A 14,495-nucleotide genomic window follows, 5' to 3' on the forward strand; every position below is an offset into this window, starting at 1 on the left:
CCCCACTATTTAGGTGGCATGTCTGGGTGTTCAGTCCATCACTTTGTAGACCGCTCCCATGTCCAACAGGGCTTGTTCTAGGCGTTTTTGACTTGGACGAAAAGTTGGACGGAAATGTGGTATAAAGATGGATGATTTAGCGGCTTGGACGATCAGATCAGCAGGACGTATAATTAGACGATTTTCAAAAGGAAAAATATTTGGACGCATTTTTAAAAAATGTGTCCTAAGCTGTTTTTTTACTTTGGACGATTTGCGAGTTGGACGCAAACAGACTTAGATGTCCCTTTCGATTATGTCCCTCTACGCTTTTCCTTATTTAATTTTTAAGGTGAGTTGGTGGTCTAGAGCAGAAAGGACATCAGATGTCATAAGCGGCCTTAAATAAAAAAGGTTTTAAATTTGTTTTAAATTTATCTATATTTTCTTCCTCTCTTAAGCAGAGTGGTAGTGAGTTCCAGTGTACAGGCGCGGTAACTGAAAAAATAAGTTTCTGGGTAGTATCATAGAAAAGGATGGAACATATAAAAGGAATTGATTGCTGGATCTTAGTGTTCTTGAAGAGCAATAGGGGACAATAAAACCCAGTATGTGCAAGATTTTTGTTTTGAATGCAAGCAGTAAGATTTTATAGGTGATTCTGTGGGTGATTGGTAGCCAATGTGATTTTATTAGAAGGGGTATCACAAGGTTGAATTTTTTTGCTTTATGTATTAATTTGACATTGGTATTTTGGATAATTTATAATCTTCGAAGTTCTTTTCTGGCTGATTAAGGCCTCCTTTTATCAAACTGTGTTAGGGTTTTTTATCACTGGCTGCTGCAGCAAAAGCTCCAATGCTCATAGAATTCCTAAGAAAGTCAGAGTTTTTACCGCAGCAGCCGGCGATAAAAAAACCCTAACACAACTTGATAAAAGGGTGGCACACATTTTCCACCATACGTCTCTTCAAATATAGAAGACACCAGAATGAGCTGGTGGAATATAACATTAACTGAGCCTAGTCACTTGTGAAGAGTAATTGGAGATTAAAGGGGGGGAGGGTAAGAAACAAGTTAGTTTAGGAGTTGAGGGTTAGGGGAGTAAGGATTGTAGATGGTTGGAAGGAGTAGATAAAGGGTTAAGGGAGCTATAAGTGCACATGTGATTGGTTGAGGAAAATGTGAAGATTGCGAGAGGTGTGACTTTGTGATTGGCAGTTTGGAGGGACAGTGTGAGGGATAGCTGAAGGCGATGTAAAATTATCCCACCCTCCCTCCCGTGGGTGGTGTTTTTGTTGTGACAGACTTTTTGGGTTGGGAGAAGAGTTGGGAATTTTTGGGGTGTTGGGGGGAGGAGGTCACAGCTGAAACGGGGGAGGAAATGTAGAATTGGACCCAGTGGCAGTGACCTCAGCAGTTAATAAATAATTAAATGTAACACTCGCAGGTGATACCGCTGCGAGGGGAGGCATGGACTGGCATTACCATGGGTCATGTTTACATGATGCTAGGAGCCAGTTTTGTCACTAAATAGCTCCTTGAGGGTGTGAAATCCACATTGGGGGTTTGTTGCTGTTTTGATATATATTGTATTGTGATTTGGAGTTATTATACAGTTTAAGAAATTAAATGGAGCTAGTTTCATTACCGAATAGCTCCCTGGGGGTATGAAAACTGCATTGGGTGGTTGTGGTTATTTGATATGGATTTTATTGTATTGTGATGAAGTTATAATAATTAATAAAACTGCGGCCAAATTGGTTCTTCCACTAAAATGTGTTGTATGATTATTTAGTTGTTGGTGAGTCATACTGTTGGTGACAGGTAACAAAGGGCGAATGCTAATATTATGAGCTGATAATGTTTATCATTCCATGTAAATTGTGCTACCTCTCTCATTTCAGAAAGAGACATGCACAGAGGCAACACAGATAGACACACACACATACTGGGAAAAATTCTATAAACTTTCCCTATTTGTTAGATTTAGAGAATGAATGCCTTATTTGTCACAGGTCTGCTCAATGAGATAAATTGTTGATTATATCCCACTTATGGGTCCGCTTTTATGGGATTCTCTTCAATCATAGTTATGTAGCTATGCTTGTTTATTGCTAATAAAAACTTTAAAGTGGTAGCTATTGATTTTAAAAGTGCACAGAAAAACATCAATTAAGACTTATTGTTTTATAAATCTGCTCAATGGAGACATTCTTTTTGCTGGAAATCAAGCTGAATCAGTGGGAAACATTCCATATTCCGTACAACTCCTTTCTTCTAAGGCATCATTTGAGATACAGAACATGGGAAAGGGGCTGGAATTTAATATAACATCTTTACGTGGTTACAATCAAAGTTTTTAAAGGAGCGTTCATACAATTGCGGGTGCTCTCTAGGGTAAAACCAATGTTATCGATAGCTGATTTTTGGACAGCGATGTAGAGCCTGGTAATTACAAAATTAGATTTTTACAATGGGTTGTTATTAGGCATTGCAAAGTCTAAAGTATGGGCTTTGCAAATAGTGCAAAATACGGCAGCGAGAATGATCACTGGGGTATCCTGGTATCACTACACACTCACCTCAGGAAAAGGGTTTGTAAGCTAATCCACGACTTAATCAATACCCTATATGGAACTAACAGGGGACTCTAAAACACTGCAAGGCCTCACCCACACATACTACACACTGCAGTCACTCAGTCACAAATGGGAAAAAGAGAAAGAAGTGGAGAAAAAGCCTCGGTTATGCTTCATATGGCAAAAAACTCCACTTCATCTAAATAATAATAATAATTTATTTCTTATATATCGCCAAAGCCATAGAAGTTCGAGGCAGTTTACAATAAAGAAGGGCTGGACAATCAGCGAATGGGTACAATCAGAGAAAGGATACAATCAGCAAATACAATCGGTGAATGGGAAACAATCCACAAAATAGTTACAATTAATAGATGTAAGTAGGGGAGCTGGTACAATATAAGGGGTTAGGAGGGAGGGAGTGAGGAGAAAGGAGATCTAGGGGGCAAGGGTAGGGTAGGGTAGGGGTCTTGGGCTACAAATCAGTTAAATAGATTTGTTTTTAATAATTTTCTGCAGTTTAGGTAGGATGAGGAGCGCGAGAAAATATTGCACAGCCAGTCATTTAGATGACCTGTTTGGAAGGCTAGAGTTCTCTTCAGATGTCTTTTGTAACGGCAGGCTTTTAGAGTTGGATGGCTGAAGAGATGAGCTTTGCGAGTGGGTCTGGATGGACGATCCATGGTAAAGTGGGGGACCATGTATAGGGGGGCCAAACCATGGATGGATTTGTAGCAGAGGCAGGCAAACTTGAACAGCACTCTTGCCTCCAGAGGTATCCAGTGAAGTTTTTGGTAGTAGGGAGTAATGTGTTCCCATTTTTTCTGCCCAAAGATCAGTCGAATTGCTGGATTTTGGATGATACGTAGTCTTTGAATGTTTTTTTTTTTTTTTGAAGGAACCCAGGTAGATAATGTAGATAACCACTTGCACCTGTGAACTACAAAAAATGGTGAAAAAAGGCACTGTAGCAGCCCACAGAGAACCACCATGTAACTCAGCACGCCAGGAAAAAATTCAAACAGTGATAATGTGGATAAACTAGCACATCAGCACCATAGTCACTAATATTGCTTAATGAGCAGAACAAAAAACTTAGCTGCCACTGGTGTCCAGGCTCTCTCCAAGGCATCCACGATCACTGCTCTTACACCTGGACCCGGCAGCCAGTTGATCTGATGGGGAAATCTCCATTTTGCCTCGCTGCGTCAGGGGTTCAAATTCTACTGCATCACAGGCAACAAATCAGGACTCTCAGTGCAAACCACGCTCCTCCCGTTCCACAATTGAATCACCATATTTCCCCGGTGTTAAAACAATTACCCTGGTTACCAGCTACTTTTCAAATTGAGTATAAAATCTTGACAATTATACTTCAAGTGGTTTATGGAATAGCACTCTGGTATTTGACACAAGTTTTGAAGAAGTATTTACCATCTTGCTCTTTGCAATCACTGTCAGTAACGAGGTTATCTCTTGAACATGTACATGAGATACGTCATATGAAAACGTAGCAATTTCAGTGACTGCTCAACAGTTATGGAATGTCACTTTAATGTTATGCAAAAATTTGAAATCTTTCAACAAAAAATAAAACCTGTTAAAAACTCAATTGTTAAGACATTTTATTAGAAGGGATGACTTTTGCAGCAGATCTATATGGGAGATTATTTGAGAAGGATTGTAATTCTATGATGATTTGAAATTTGGGATGCATTGATGTCTAATCTATGTTTTATTGTAATCTGCTTATGTTTTATGCGGAATAGAACATAAGAACATAAGAATAGCCTTACTGGGTCAGACCAATAGTCCATCAAGCCCAGTAGCCCATTCTCACGGTGGCCAATCCTGGTCCCTAGTACCTGGCCAAAACCCAAGGAGTAGCAACATTCCATGCTACCGATCCAGAGCAAGCAGTGGCTTCCCCCATGTCTTTCTCAATAACAGACTATGGACTTTTCCTCTAGGAAATTGTCCAAACCTTTCTTAAAACCAGCTACGCTATCTACTCTTACCACAATTTCTGGCAATGCGTTCCAGAGCTTAACTATTCTCCGTCTGAAAAAATATTTCCTCCTGTTGGTTTTAAAAGTATTTCCCTGTAACTTCACTGAGTGTCCCCTAGTCTTTGTAATATTTGACAGAGTAAAAAAAATTGATTCCCTTGTACCCATTTTACTCCACTCAGGATTTTGTAGACTTTAAAAATAAATAAATATGCAGGTACATACTTTGTACCTGGAGTAATCAATGGTTAAATGACTTGCCCAGAGTCACAAGGAGCTGCGGTCGGAATTGAACTCAGTTCTCTGGTTCTTAGGGTACTATACTAAACATTAGGTTACTACTCCACTTCTGCTTTTGTGGTGGATGCAATTTTATGCCCCTATATCAATTTAAAACTATTTTAGTAGAAAATAAATACACCTTAAGTATGAATAACATAGAAGTTGTGTTGGTAACCTGTTGTATAGGAAAAATACATGTATATCTTTTCAAAATTATTCCTGAATGGACACATAGCAGTGGTCGTGAAAATGTGTTTTTACAATTAGAACAGATGTTGATCTTTAAACTTCAAACATTAGAACCATTATTTCAGCTGATTGGTCAATAGCAGGAGAATGAAGAAGCTGAATTGCTTCTCGAATGAATGCTCCTATATCAAAGATCTCCGCCAAGTTTGTTGATACAGTTTGTACCTTGAAGAGGAGTTGTGTGGAATGTTTGCTCTGATAAAGCTCGATTTCCAAGAGAATGAAGAATAGTCTCCCTCTCCTCCCCCCTTGAAACCTATGCTGTAATTCTCCCTGCTCTCCTCTCTTGTATCGATACCTGCGGTATCCACGCTGTACTTCCATCTTACTGTGTACCGTCTTGAACTGAAAAGGTATTATGGGATATAAATAAAGCTATTATTATTATATGGTTTGCTTTACTAGGACAGACCGAAGGTCCATCAAATCCAATAACCAGTTTCCAAAAGTGACTAATCCAGGTCACAAGTATCCAGCAAGATCCCCCCAAAAATAAAACAGATTTTGTGCTACTTATCCTAAGAATAAGCTGTGAATTTTCCCAAATCCAACTTAATTGCATTGCATTGTATTGTGCTTCTTATAATCTGCCTTCAACCTACAGGATGCAAGGTGAATTACAATCAGAGAAACCTCATGTTTGAGGGAACTTACATTAAATTACCTCATTCAAAAATGCTTTTCATGAATACTGATTTAAGGATAAATACGCTTTGAGAGACTTTCAAAAGTGCAAATAAGTTGGAATCTGACAAATCTGAAAAGGGGTGTTATTTCAAAATCTTGCACTTTGGAATTGGAAAGATTGTTCCCAAATTGACTTCAGACAAACTTGTTTCATTGAAGGAAAGTCTAAATTCATTGTGGACTCAAGTTGGAGTCCTTAATGGCTTATGGACTTTTCTTTTAAGAACTTGTCCAAACCTGAAGAAAAAAACCCCTCAATATATTTTCCACAAGAGAAAGGAAAATACAACCCCATATATAACGGAACAAAACACAAGAAGTGTCGGAAGGACTGTACCCATCAGCCTTTTGAACAATCATAAATTTATTAAAAAAATTTAAACCATTAAATCATATACATAAAATGATTCATGCCTAATAAGAGTCCTTAATCCTAGCAGAAAACAGTAGCAATAATTTTGATGATTCAGACAATATGAACCCTACTTAAAAATAGGCAATACTACAAATATTTCATGGGGTCCTAAAACACCAGTAAGCCTACAACTGGTAATACGGTACAAGTGGGACTGCTATAGAGGTTTACATAGAACTTGCATGCAAGCACAATACCATACCTCGGTCACATCCAATCACAACACTCACTAAATACAGAACAATGAATCACAAATTAGAAACAGAAATATAAAGATAACAAAATTGAACTGAGAACCCCGAGTCACAGTAGGCATGCACCACAACACAGGACAAATTTTAAAAGACAAGTATCTGACCTTTACCTATTTCACCTAAGTTTTAGGTTTCCTGTCCCCCTACCCTTTCCCTTCCTTTCCTCAAGTCGCCTAGAGCCTGATTAGGTGTGCTCGACACACAAATATTAGATTAGATTCCTCTTGTAATGAACAAAACACAAAGACATCCATGATACACATTTCCCAAAGCTGGCATATTCTACTTAAATTTTTTTAAAAAAAATTAAACATGTTTTGCTGTGTGGGCCTTTTATTTTTCTAAGCAGCTTGGCCCCAATTTCTCTTTTCTGCTTTCCTGTCATCTGCTTTCTGTAGGTGGGTACTATCATTTTGTCTTTTTTCCACTCTCCACCTATCTTCTTCCATTCCCTCACTACATATGTCTTTGACATATTTCCTCTTTTCTGTCTGCCTACTAAAATTTAATCCTCTCATTCTTCAGTCCTTCATCTATATTTTACTTATGTTTCAACTATCCATCTCCTTCTCTACCTCTAACTTTGTCATTTCTGCTGTCTCCCCATTACCTTCCATACTTACCTTGGTCCTCTCACGTATCTTCTTGACAACCCTCACAGTCTTCCCAACATGGTGTCACCATGTCTAACATCTACCTTGCCTCTCCCTCTGCCTATATTAGTAGATCAGCGTCTTCCTTTCCCCTCTTTCTCTCTCCTGTGGTCCAGCATTTCCCTATCCTCTCTCCTTTCCCATCCACGCTTATGATCCTGCATCTCCCTCACCCCTTTCCTTTTCCCTCTACCCTTATAGTCCTGCATATCTCTGTCCCTTCTTAACTTTCCTTCCCTCCATTTGGATGATGTGGATACATGAACCCTAATGCTACTCTCCTAAAGGGTTGTATATGCAACAAACCAAGCTTAGCAGGTTTTCACTTCTAGTGGTTACTGGAAGATAAAAGCTAGTAAGCACAGTTTGCTGCTGGCAACTCAGGAAAAGAGCCAGCACTGGGTTTTGTCTACCCACATCACTTGCTGCTGGGCTGGGTTTTCTGCTGTCATTCTCCTCTCCATGCCATTTCTCTGGTTATGCCTGCCCCACAACACATCTCCCATGTGGCATAAAATGATAACTCCTTATAGATGTTTTTCTTCTGTATGCTTTTAAGAGTGAGCTAAAATGCTTTTTGATTTTTACTGAAATTAATCCTGTCTGTGCAGTAGTGTACACACATTTTAGCTTTAATGTTGAATAGTAGCAAGGCTTTGGGTGAAGTTGTAAGAAATATTTGCAAAATTATGGAGCCCAAGAATTCTAGAATAAATAAAAATATGAACAAAAATATTTGCTCACGTGTTCTAAAAATGAGAGGCATTTTTCCTTGAATTACTCTGAATTTTGTTTTTACATTGAAACATTTCTTTCTGGCATTCTTCTCAGCATATATTATCAAAGGTTCATCTTAAACTGTTGCAATACTGACTTGGATTATCAATCTGATATTTGAATATTAATTGCCAATAGGTACTTATCTGCGTTATCCTTTGGAAAGATACATTTCAGTCATGGTGGGGAGGAGTGTTTGGAAAATTTAACATAGAAGTTTTATGCTGCCTTATAATACTTGTATTAAGATTGCTTCAATAAGCTTCATTTTTCATTTTCCAGCAATTCCATCAAGCTGGTGAATCTGTGCTCCATATTTATCAGTACATGGCTGACAGCAGCTGGTTTCATTCATTTGGTAAGTTTGCAACAAATATTATATCTTTGTGGTGAATTCTACATGCCCAATTGCAATGCTGAAGGTAGTGCATTGCACTAAATGGATATCAATTGAGACTTGATCGCTCAGTATTCAGCTATAAACTAATGTCAGGTGTCCACATTATTAAAGATCACTCCATTGGTTTCAATGCTTAGATTTTCCAAGAACTAGACTTCTGAATTTAATTTAATTTATGTAGTAACTGTATTTTACCACCAGATGGTAGTGTATCCTAGGCAATGTGGGCAAAAAAACCAAAAACAAAAAACCAAGCATACAAACTTTTTTTTTAGGAAGCTGGAAAACTGTAACAATAACATTCATAATTAAATCCAGTAAGATAACTAGATGCATAATAGAGAACTGCTAAGAAGGCAGTTGTGGGCTTTCTGAACATTTTAGCTGCTTCTTAATTAAGGAAGATTTAAATATTCGAATATTACTTTTTGTGTGTTCCAGCATATTTTGAGAAAGCAAATATACACCACACTTTTAGGAGCCATCTCATGAGAACTTTGAAGGCCTTCACACTGACTGATAATTTGCCCTTAGATCACAAGGCTTACCCTTTGGGGGCTGTATTGTATCTATATAAATTCAAGGTCAATCTATGTATGCCTTGCATTTTATATTTTGAAGTGCTGACATAAGCTACTGGGAAACCCATGTTCCCTAAGCAACAGTCAAGTGGATGAAAGTGGTCTTATGCAAGAGGTGTATTTCTCAGTCTAGGTCTGCTTGACCGCTTGTCTCGTGTGTCCTGTTTCTTCTATTCTTTCTTTAATTACATAGTAACTGGCTACTGCGATGCAGCTTGTTCCATAACGAACAAATTCAGTGTGAGATTGAGAATTGGAACTAAGCAGTTGTATTTATGCATTTCCTGACAATTTCCCATAATGTTCTTTCATCTTCCCGTAAGCCAAATTCTGCACTGACCTCCTGTGCTTCAAATAATTTGTAAATTAAGACATTTGATCTTCCTAAACTGAAATTAGCTCAGTCAGGATACTGCCAGGTCCAGCCTAGCTAAAGGAATGCCTTCCTGCAGTATTTCCGCTTCTACTTAAAATGAACAGAGTCAGGCTGGGAACCAAATCTGAGGCATCAGTTCAGCTAGCACACTGCACTGGAAAATAGCTTTTCCTTTTTTAGAGAAAAGTGTGTCTGATTAAGTGCTCTGATAGGCTTTCTATTCCCTGACCTGCTTTCTGATGAAAACAATAATTGCATAAAAACACTGTAGATGATAGCAGATAAGGATCAAATGACCCACCCTATCTGCCCACTTAAGAACATATCCTAAATAGTCCATTATACAACCTTGACCACATGTAGGGTTATCAAATCTTATCCAAAACAGATATTTTGTCTTCTATTTTTTTTATTTTTTTGTTCTCTTCTGTGTGGTTGAGCACATAGGTTCCAGTATTTAGGTCTCAAGATCCCTCACCCATGTATTTCACCTATCTTGTTAATGTGTGGGCCCTTATTAAAAGGGAGTTTATTCATTGTCTGCTGGGTGGACAAATCATAATTTTCCTATTTGTAATAGTGGACTGTTTAAATGACTAAGGGATTTTTTTTTTTTAACCCAAGGTTAGCACAAGTTATCTGCAGCAGAGCCCAGGGGAATATAATGGGTTCTGTGGCAGATAATATGTCCTAATCTTTAGTAAAAGATACCCTAAATAGCCAAATGCTATCTATGATATATGATTACGGATCACATAAGGGGCAGAGCAGATATTTCCCCCATAAATTTCCCCCATAAATATTATGGGGGAAATTCTATAAGAGGTGCCTAAAGATAGGTGCCTAAAGTTAGGTGCCTAACTTAATTAGTAAGTTAGCTTTAATTATGAGCTTTAACAAGCTCTTAATTGAAAAAAATAAAATTAATTGGGTGATAAACTTCTATCTTTTTAGGGCACAATTCTACAAGAGATAGGCACCCATAGGTGCCTAGCAGCATCTAACTCCAAAGTAGGCATGTTTAGGGGCAGAAAAGGACTTAGGCTCCACTAGACATGATTCTCTAAAGGACTTAGGTGCCTATAATGTAGGCCTTTAAAATCCCTAACGCTTGACCCTAACATTCCCTGCAACTTTAGACCTGTCTCCAACCTACCCATCATCTCCAAGATCCTCGATAAAACAGTGTTAAACCAATTGCACTCCTTCATCGATGAACAAGGATCCCTATCTGCCCTCCAATCGAGATTTAGGAAATTCTACAGTACTGAAACCGTCCTCGATATGATTGACGACTGCTGGAAACTTATGGATAAGGAAGATGATATGGATTTCAGCATGGCTTTGACACTATTGACCACCCCCTCCTCATTGCACAGCGCTCTGAAATTGGAATCCAAGACACTGTATTATGATGGTTCATCTCCTTCCTGATCAATAGATCCCAAAGCATACTTCTCAACAAGCTATCAAAACTGAAACCGATCAAATACGGTGTTCTACAGGGGGCTCTGCTATCCCCCGTATTATTCAATATCTACATTAGACCTGTCCTAGACATAGCCCACAAATACCAAATTCACATTCACTTCTTCACGGATGACATTCAACTATACCTACTGCTAGAAGAAAACTGGGATGCCGAAATCACCAAACTCCTAAACTGCCTCTCGGAGATCAAAAACTAGATGTCCATTAACAGATTGCAACTAAATGCCTTCAAAACAGAATTCCTTGGACCTGCAAAGAACGCTGCAACCACCTCCATCCCTCGCTGCATTGGAACTTGACTATCATAACAGCAAAAGACCAAGTTTGCAGCCTAGGAATACTCCTTGACTCCAACCTATCGCTCTCCAACCTATCGCTCTCAAGTGGTCTCTTCCTTATTTTACTATCTGTAACAACTCCGAAAAATAAAGAATTTCTTTTCAGAGTCTGGCTTCACCCAATTATTCCATGCATTAGTACTCTTCCGCATGGATTACTGCAATGCGCTATTCAATGGTATCACAGCAAAGAATGTACGATGTTTCCAGCATATATAAAACGCAGCAATCAGACTTCTAAAAAACCTCCATGCCTGCGACCCTGTCTCCCAGGCTCTATTGGTGGCTCACTGACTGCCCGTAGTCAAATGTTGTGTCTTCAAGGGCTTGATCCTAGTATTCAAATCCTTGCATGACATGGCACTGAGCTACATGATGACTAAGCTCCCTCTGTACATACCGAACAGGTCCCTCCGCCTCAAAACTCACCTCAAAACTCCTCCTAGTCATGCCCTTCAGCTGCAAACTTCCAAACGATATTCCTACTCCCACTTAATACTAAGCCACTGGAATCGACTGCCCCCACAGATCAGCTCCTTTAAAGGACTCCTCAACTTTAGAAAAGCAATAAAAACATATCTCTTCACCTAACTCCCTTGCCCATAACCAAAGTATTACTAAGAAATGTACATTGGTACTAGATCTTAGTATGTGTCAAGTTAGCATAAAAACTTGTACCAAAAACTATAGCAAATTTAACATGTAAACTATGTATATCGGTATTAGATCCCTAGTATGTCTCAAGTTAGATAAAAACTTGTACTGAATCTATGGCAAAATGTTTAACCTGTAACTTGTTCTGAGCTCTTTGGGGAAAACAGGAGTAAATTAATTAATTAGTTAAGTGCAGGCCCAATTCTGTAATAGGTGCCTAAGGGTGATAGGTACCCATATTATTGGTGCCTATATTTTCAGAAGACATTTACTGAATTTCCCCCTATTTGTTTAGTAGCAATAGTAAGTTATGCACTTAGTTTAGCCTAAACTGAACAGATAATGCTGGTGCAGCACTATACTAATATGAATAAATTGAGCACCACTGTCTATATTGATAACAACGCTGAACATTAGGGGTATGCAGCCTGAAATTTTTCATTTTGTACCAGTTCCCGTATTGTTTGTAGGAATTTTTTTTTTTTTGTTTGCTTGCTTATTTGTGGGGTGAGATTGGTATTTTTTTCATTACTGGAGCAATATCATTATGAGTATGTGCTCCTTTGGAAAGAACGTGCACTCTTTCAGAAAAAATGTACATTCTTCTGAAATAGCGTGTCTTCTTCCAAAACAGAATTCAATTTTCACAAGAGTGCACACTTCATATACCAGGTGTGACAATTAAGTTCATGAACTTGCCACTGTGCGCACTATACAAACAGCTCGGTAAGGTTTCATAACCTTGGTATATCAGTGTGTCACAGCTGTGTTTGTGTCGACATGTGGTGGTGTCTTGCTGAGTGGCATTCTTTATTGTTGTTGCATGTTATTACTTAGTAACATAGTAATGACGGCAGATAATGACCTGAATGGTCCAGCCAGTCTGCCCAACCATACAAGCTCCATAGATTAAAAATTTAATTTAAATGGCCCTTTTTCTTAGATATTTCTGGCCAGAAACCTAGAGCCCTGCCCGGTAGTGTGCTTAGGTTCTATCTACTGGAGTCTCCGTCAAAGCTCACTCCAGCCCATCTTAACTATCCCAGCCATTGAAGCCCTCTCCAGCCCATCCTCAACTGAATATCCATATAAAGGGGACACAGACCATGCAAGTCTACCCAGTATTGGCCTTAGTTCCTTCAATGTATACCCATTATTTTCTGATTAGAAATCCTCAGTGTTCATCCCACACTTGTTTGAACTCTGTCACCGTTTTCTTCTCCACCACCTCCCTTTGGAGCACATTCCATGCATCAACCACCCTCTCTGTAAAGAAGAATTTCCTAACCTCAACCTCATATTATGCACTCTGGTTTTATCATTTTCCTTTCTCTGGAGTAGATTTTGTTCTATGTTAATACCTTTCAAGTATTTGAACATCTGAGTCATATCTTCCCTGTCCCTCCTTTCCTCTAGAGTAGGGGTAGGCAATTCCGGTCCTTAAGAGCCGGATCCAAGTCAGGTTTTCAGGAGATCCACAATAAATATGCATGAGATAGATTTGCATCTCAAGGAGGCAGTGCATGCAAATCCATCTCATACATATTTATTGTGGATATCCTGAAAACCTGACCTGGATCCGGCTCTCGAGGACCGGAATTGCTTACCCCCGCTCTAGGGTATACATATTCAGGGCTTCCAGTCTCTCCTCATATGTCTTTTGGCACAAACCTCCTACCATTTTCATTGCCTTTCTCTGGACCGCTTCAAATCTTTTTATGTCCTTTGCAAGATACTGTACAGTCTCCAAAATTCAACATAATACTCCAAGTGGGGCCTCACCATTGATCTGTTGAGGGGCATCAACACCTTCTTTCTTCTACTGGCCACACCTCTCTCTATACAGCCTGGCAACCTTCTGGCAACAGCCATCGCCTTGTCATGTTGGAGCATGAATTAGAGCAACGACCAAACATTAAATTTCTTGTTAAACTTGGAAAGAGTGGAAGTGATATCAGGAACATGTTAGTGAAAGTTTATGGGGATAATGCCATGAAGAAAATGCCATTGTACAAATGGATTAAATGTTTTTTTCTGAGGGGAGAGATGAAGACAGGTCAGGTGGCCAGTAACAAGCAGCACTGCTGAAAACATTTCAATAATTCATTGAATTGTACAACAAAATCATCAGCTGACTGTGAGAAGCATAGCAAATTAAGTAAACATAGAGAAACAGGAAAATCTTGGCATGAGAAAGGTGTGTGCAAAAATTGTTCTGAAGGAGTTCACTGATAAACAAAAGTTTGCTAAGAGCTTTTGGAGAGGCAACACAATGTTTTGGACCTTGTTATCACTGGTGATAAAACATGATTGTACCAATATGACCCTGAAACAAAGTGTCATAGTGCACAACAGAAGTCAGCCAATTCTCCACCACCAAAAAAGTTCAGTCCAAATCAAGAGTCAAACTTTTTTTTATTTGAGAGGGATTATTCATTATAAATTTGTACCAATTGGAGAAACAGTTAACCAAGTTTACTATTTGGAAGTTCTGAAATGGCTGCATGAAAAAGTTAAATGAAAATGACCTGAACTTTTCACCAACTCATGGCTCTTGTATCACGACAGTGCAACAGCTCACACGGCACTGTTTGTGAGGGAGGTTTTAGCCAGTAAAAAGGCAACTGCAATCCTGCCAAGAAGAAAGTGTGGCTAGATGGCAGGAAGCAGGCAGATGACCTAGACAGCTCCGGTACAGTCTCGCGTGAGGGCGACAGGGAAGTAATTGGGCCACAGCATGCGCGTGCACGCATGCGCACATTGGGCCA

At 39.1% G+C, this 14,495-nt stretch overlaps 1 protein-coding gene across 4 annotated transcripts in view; it reads left to right on the forward strand.

Moving 5' to 3' along the window:
* Nucleotides 1–14,495, forward strand: part of KCNMA1 (potassium calcium-activated channel subfamily M alpha 1) — a 1,372,671-nt gene that overhangs the window by 762,622 nt on the left and 595,554 nt on the right. For all 4 annotated transcript variants that reach the window (XM_033940852.1, XM_033940853.1, XM_033940854.1 and 1 more), the window contains exon 7: nt 8,170–8,245. In XM_033940852.1, coding sequence (XP_033796743.1) covers nt 8,170–8,245 — 76 coding nt within the window. The remainder of the gene's footprint in view (nt 1–8,169; nt 8,246–14,495) is intronic.

Source organism: Geotrypetes seraphini, chromosome 4 (assembly GCF_902459505.1).
Source record: "Geotrypetes seraphini chromosome 4, aGeoSer1.1, whole genome shotgun sequence".
NCBI lineage: Eukaryota > Metazoa > Chordata > Amphibia > Gymnophiona > Dermophiidae > Geotrypetes > Geotrypetes seraphini.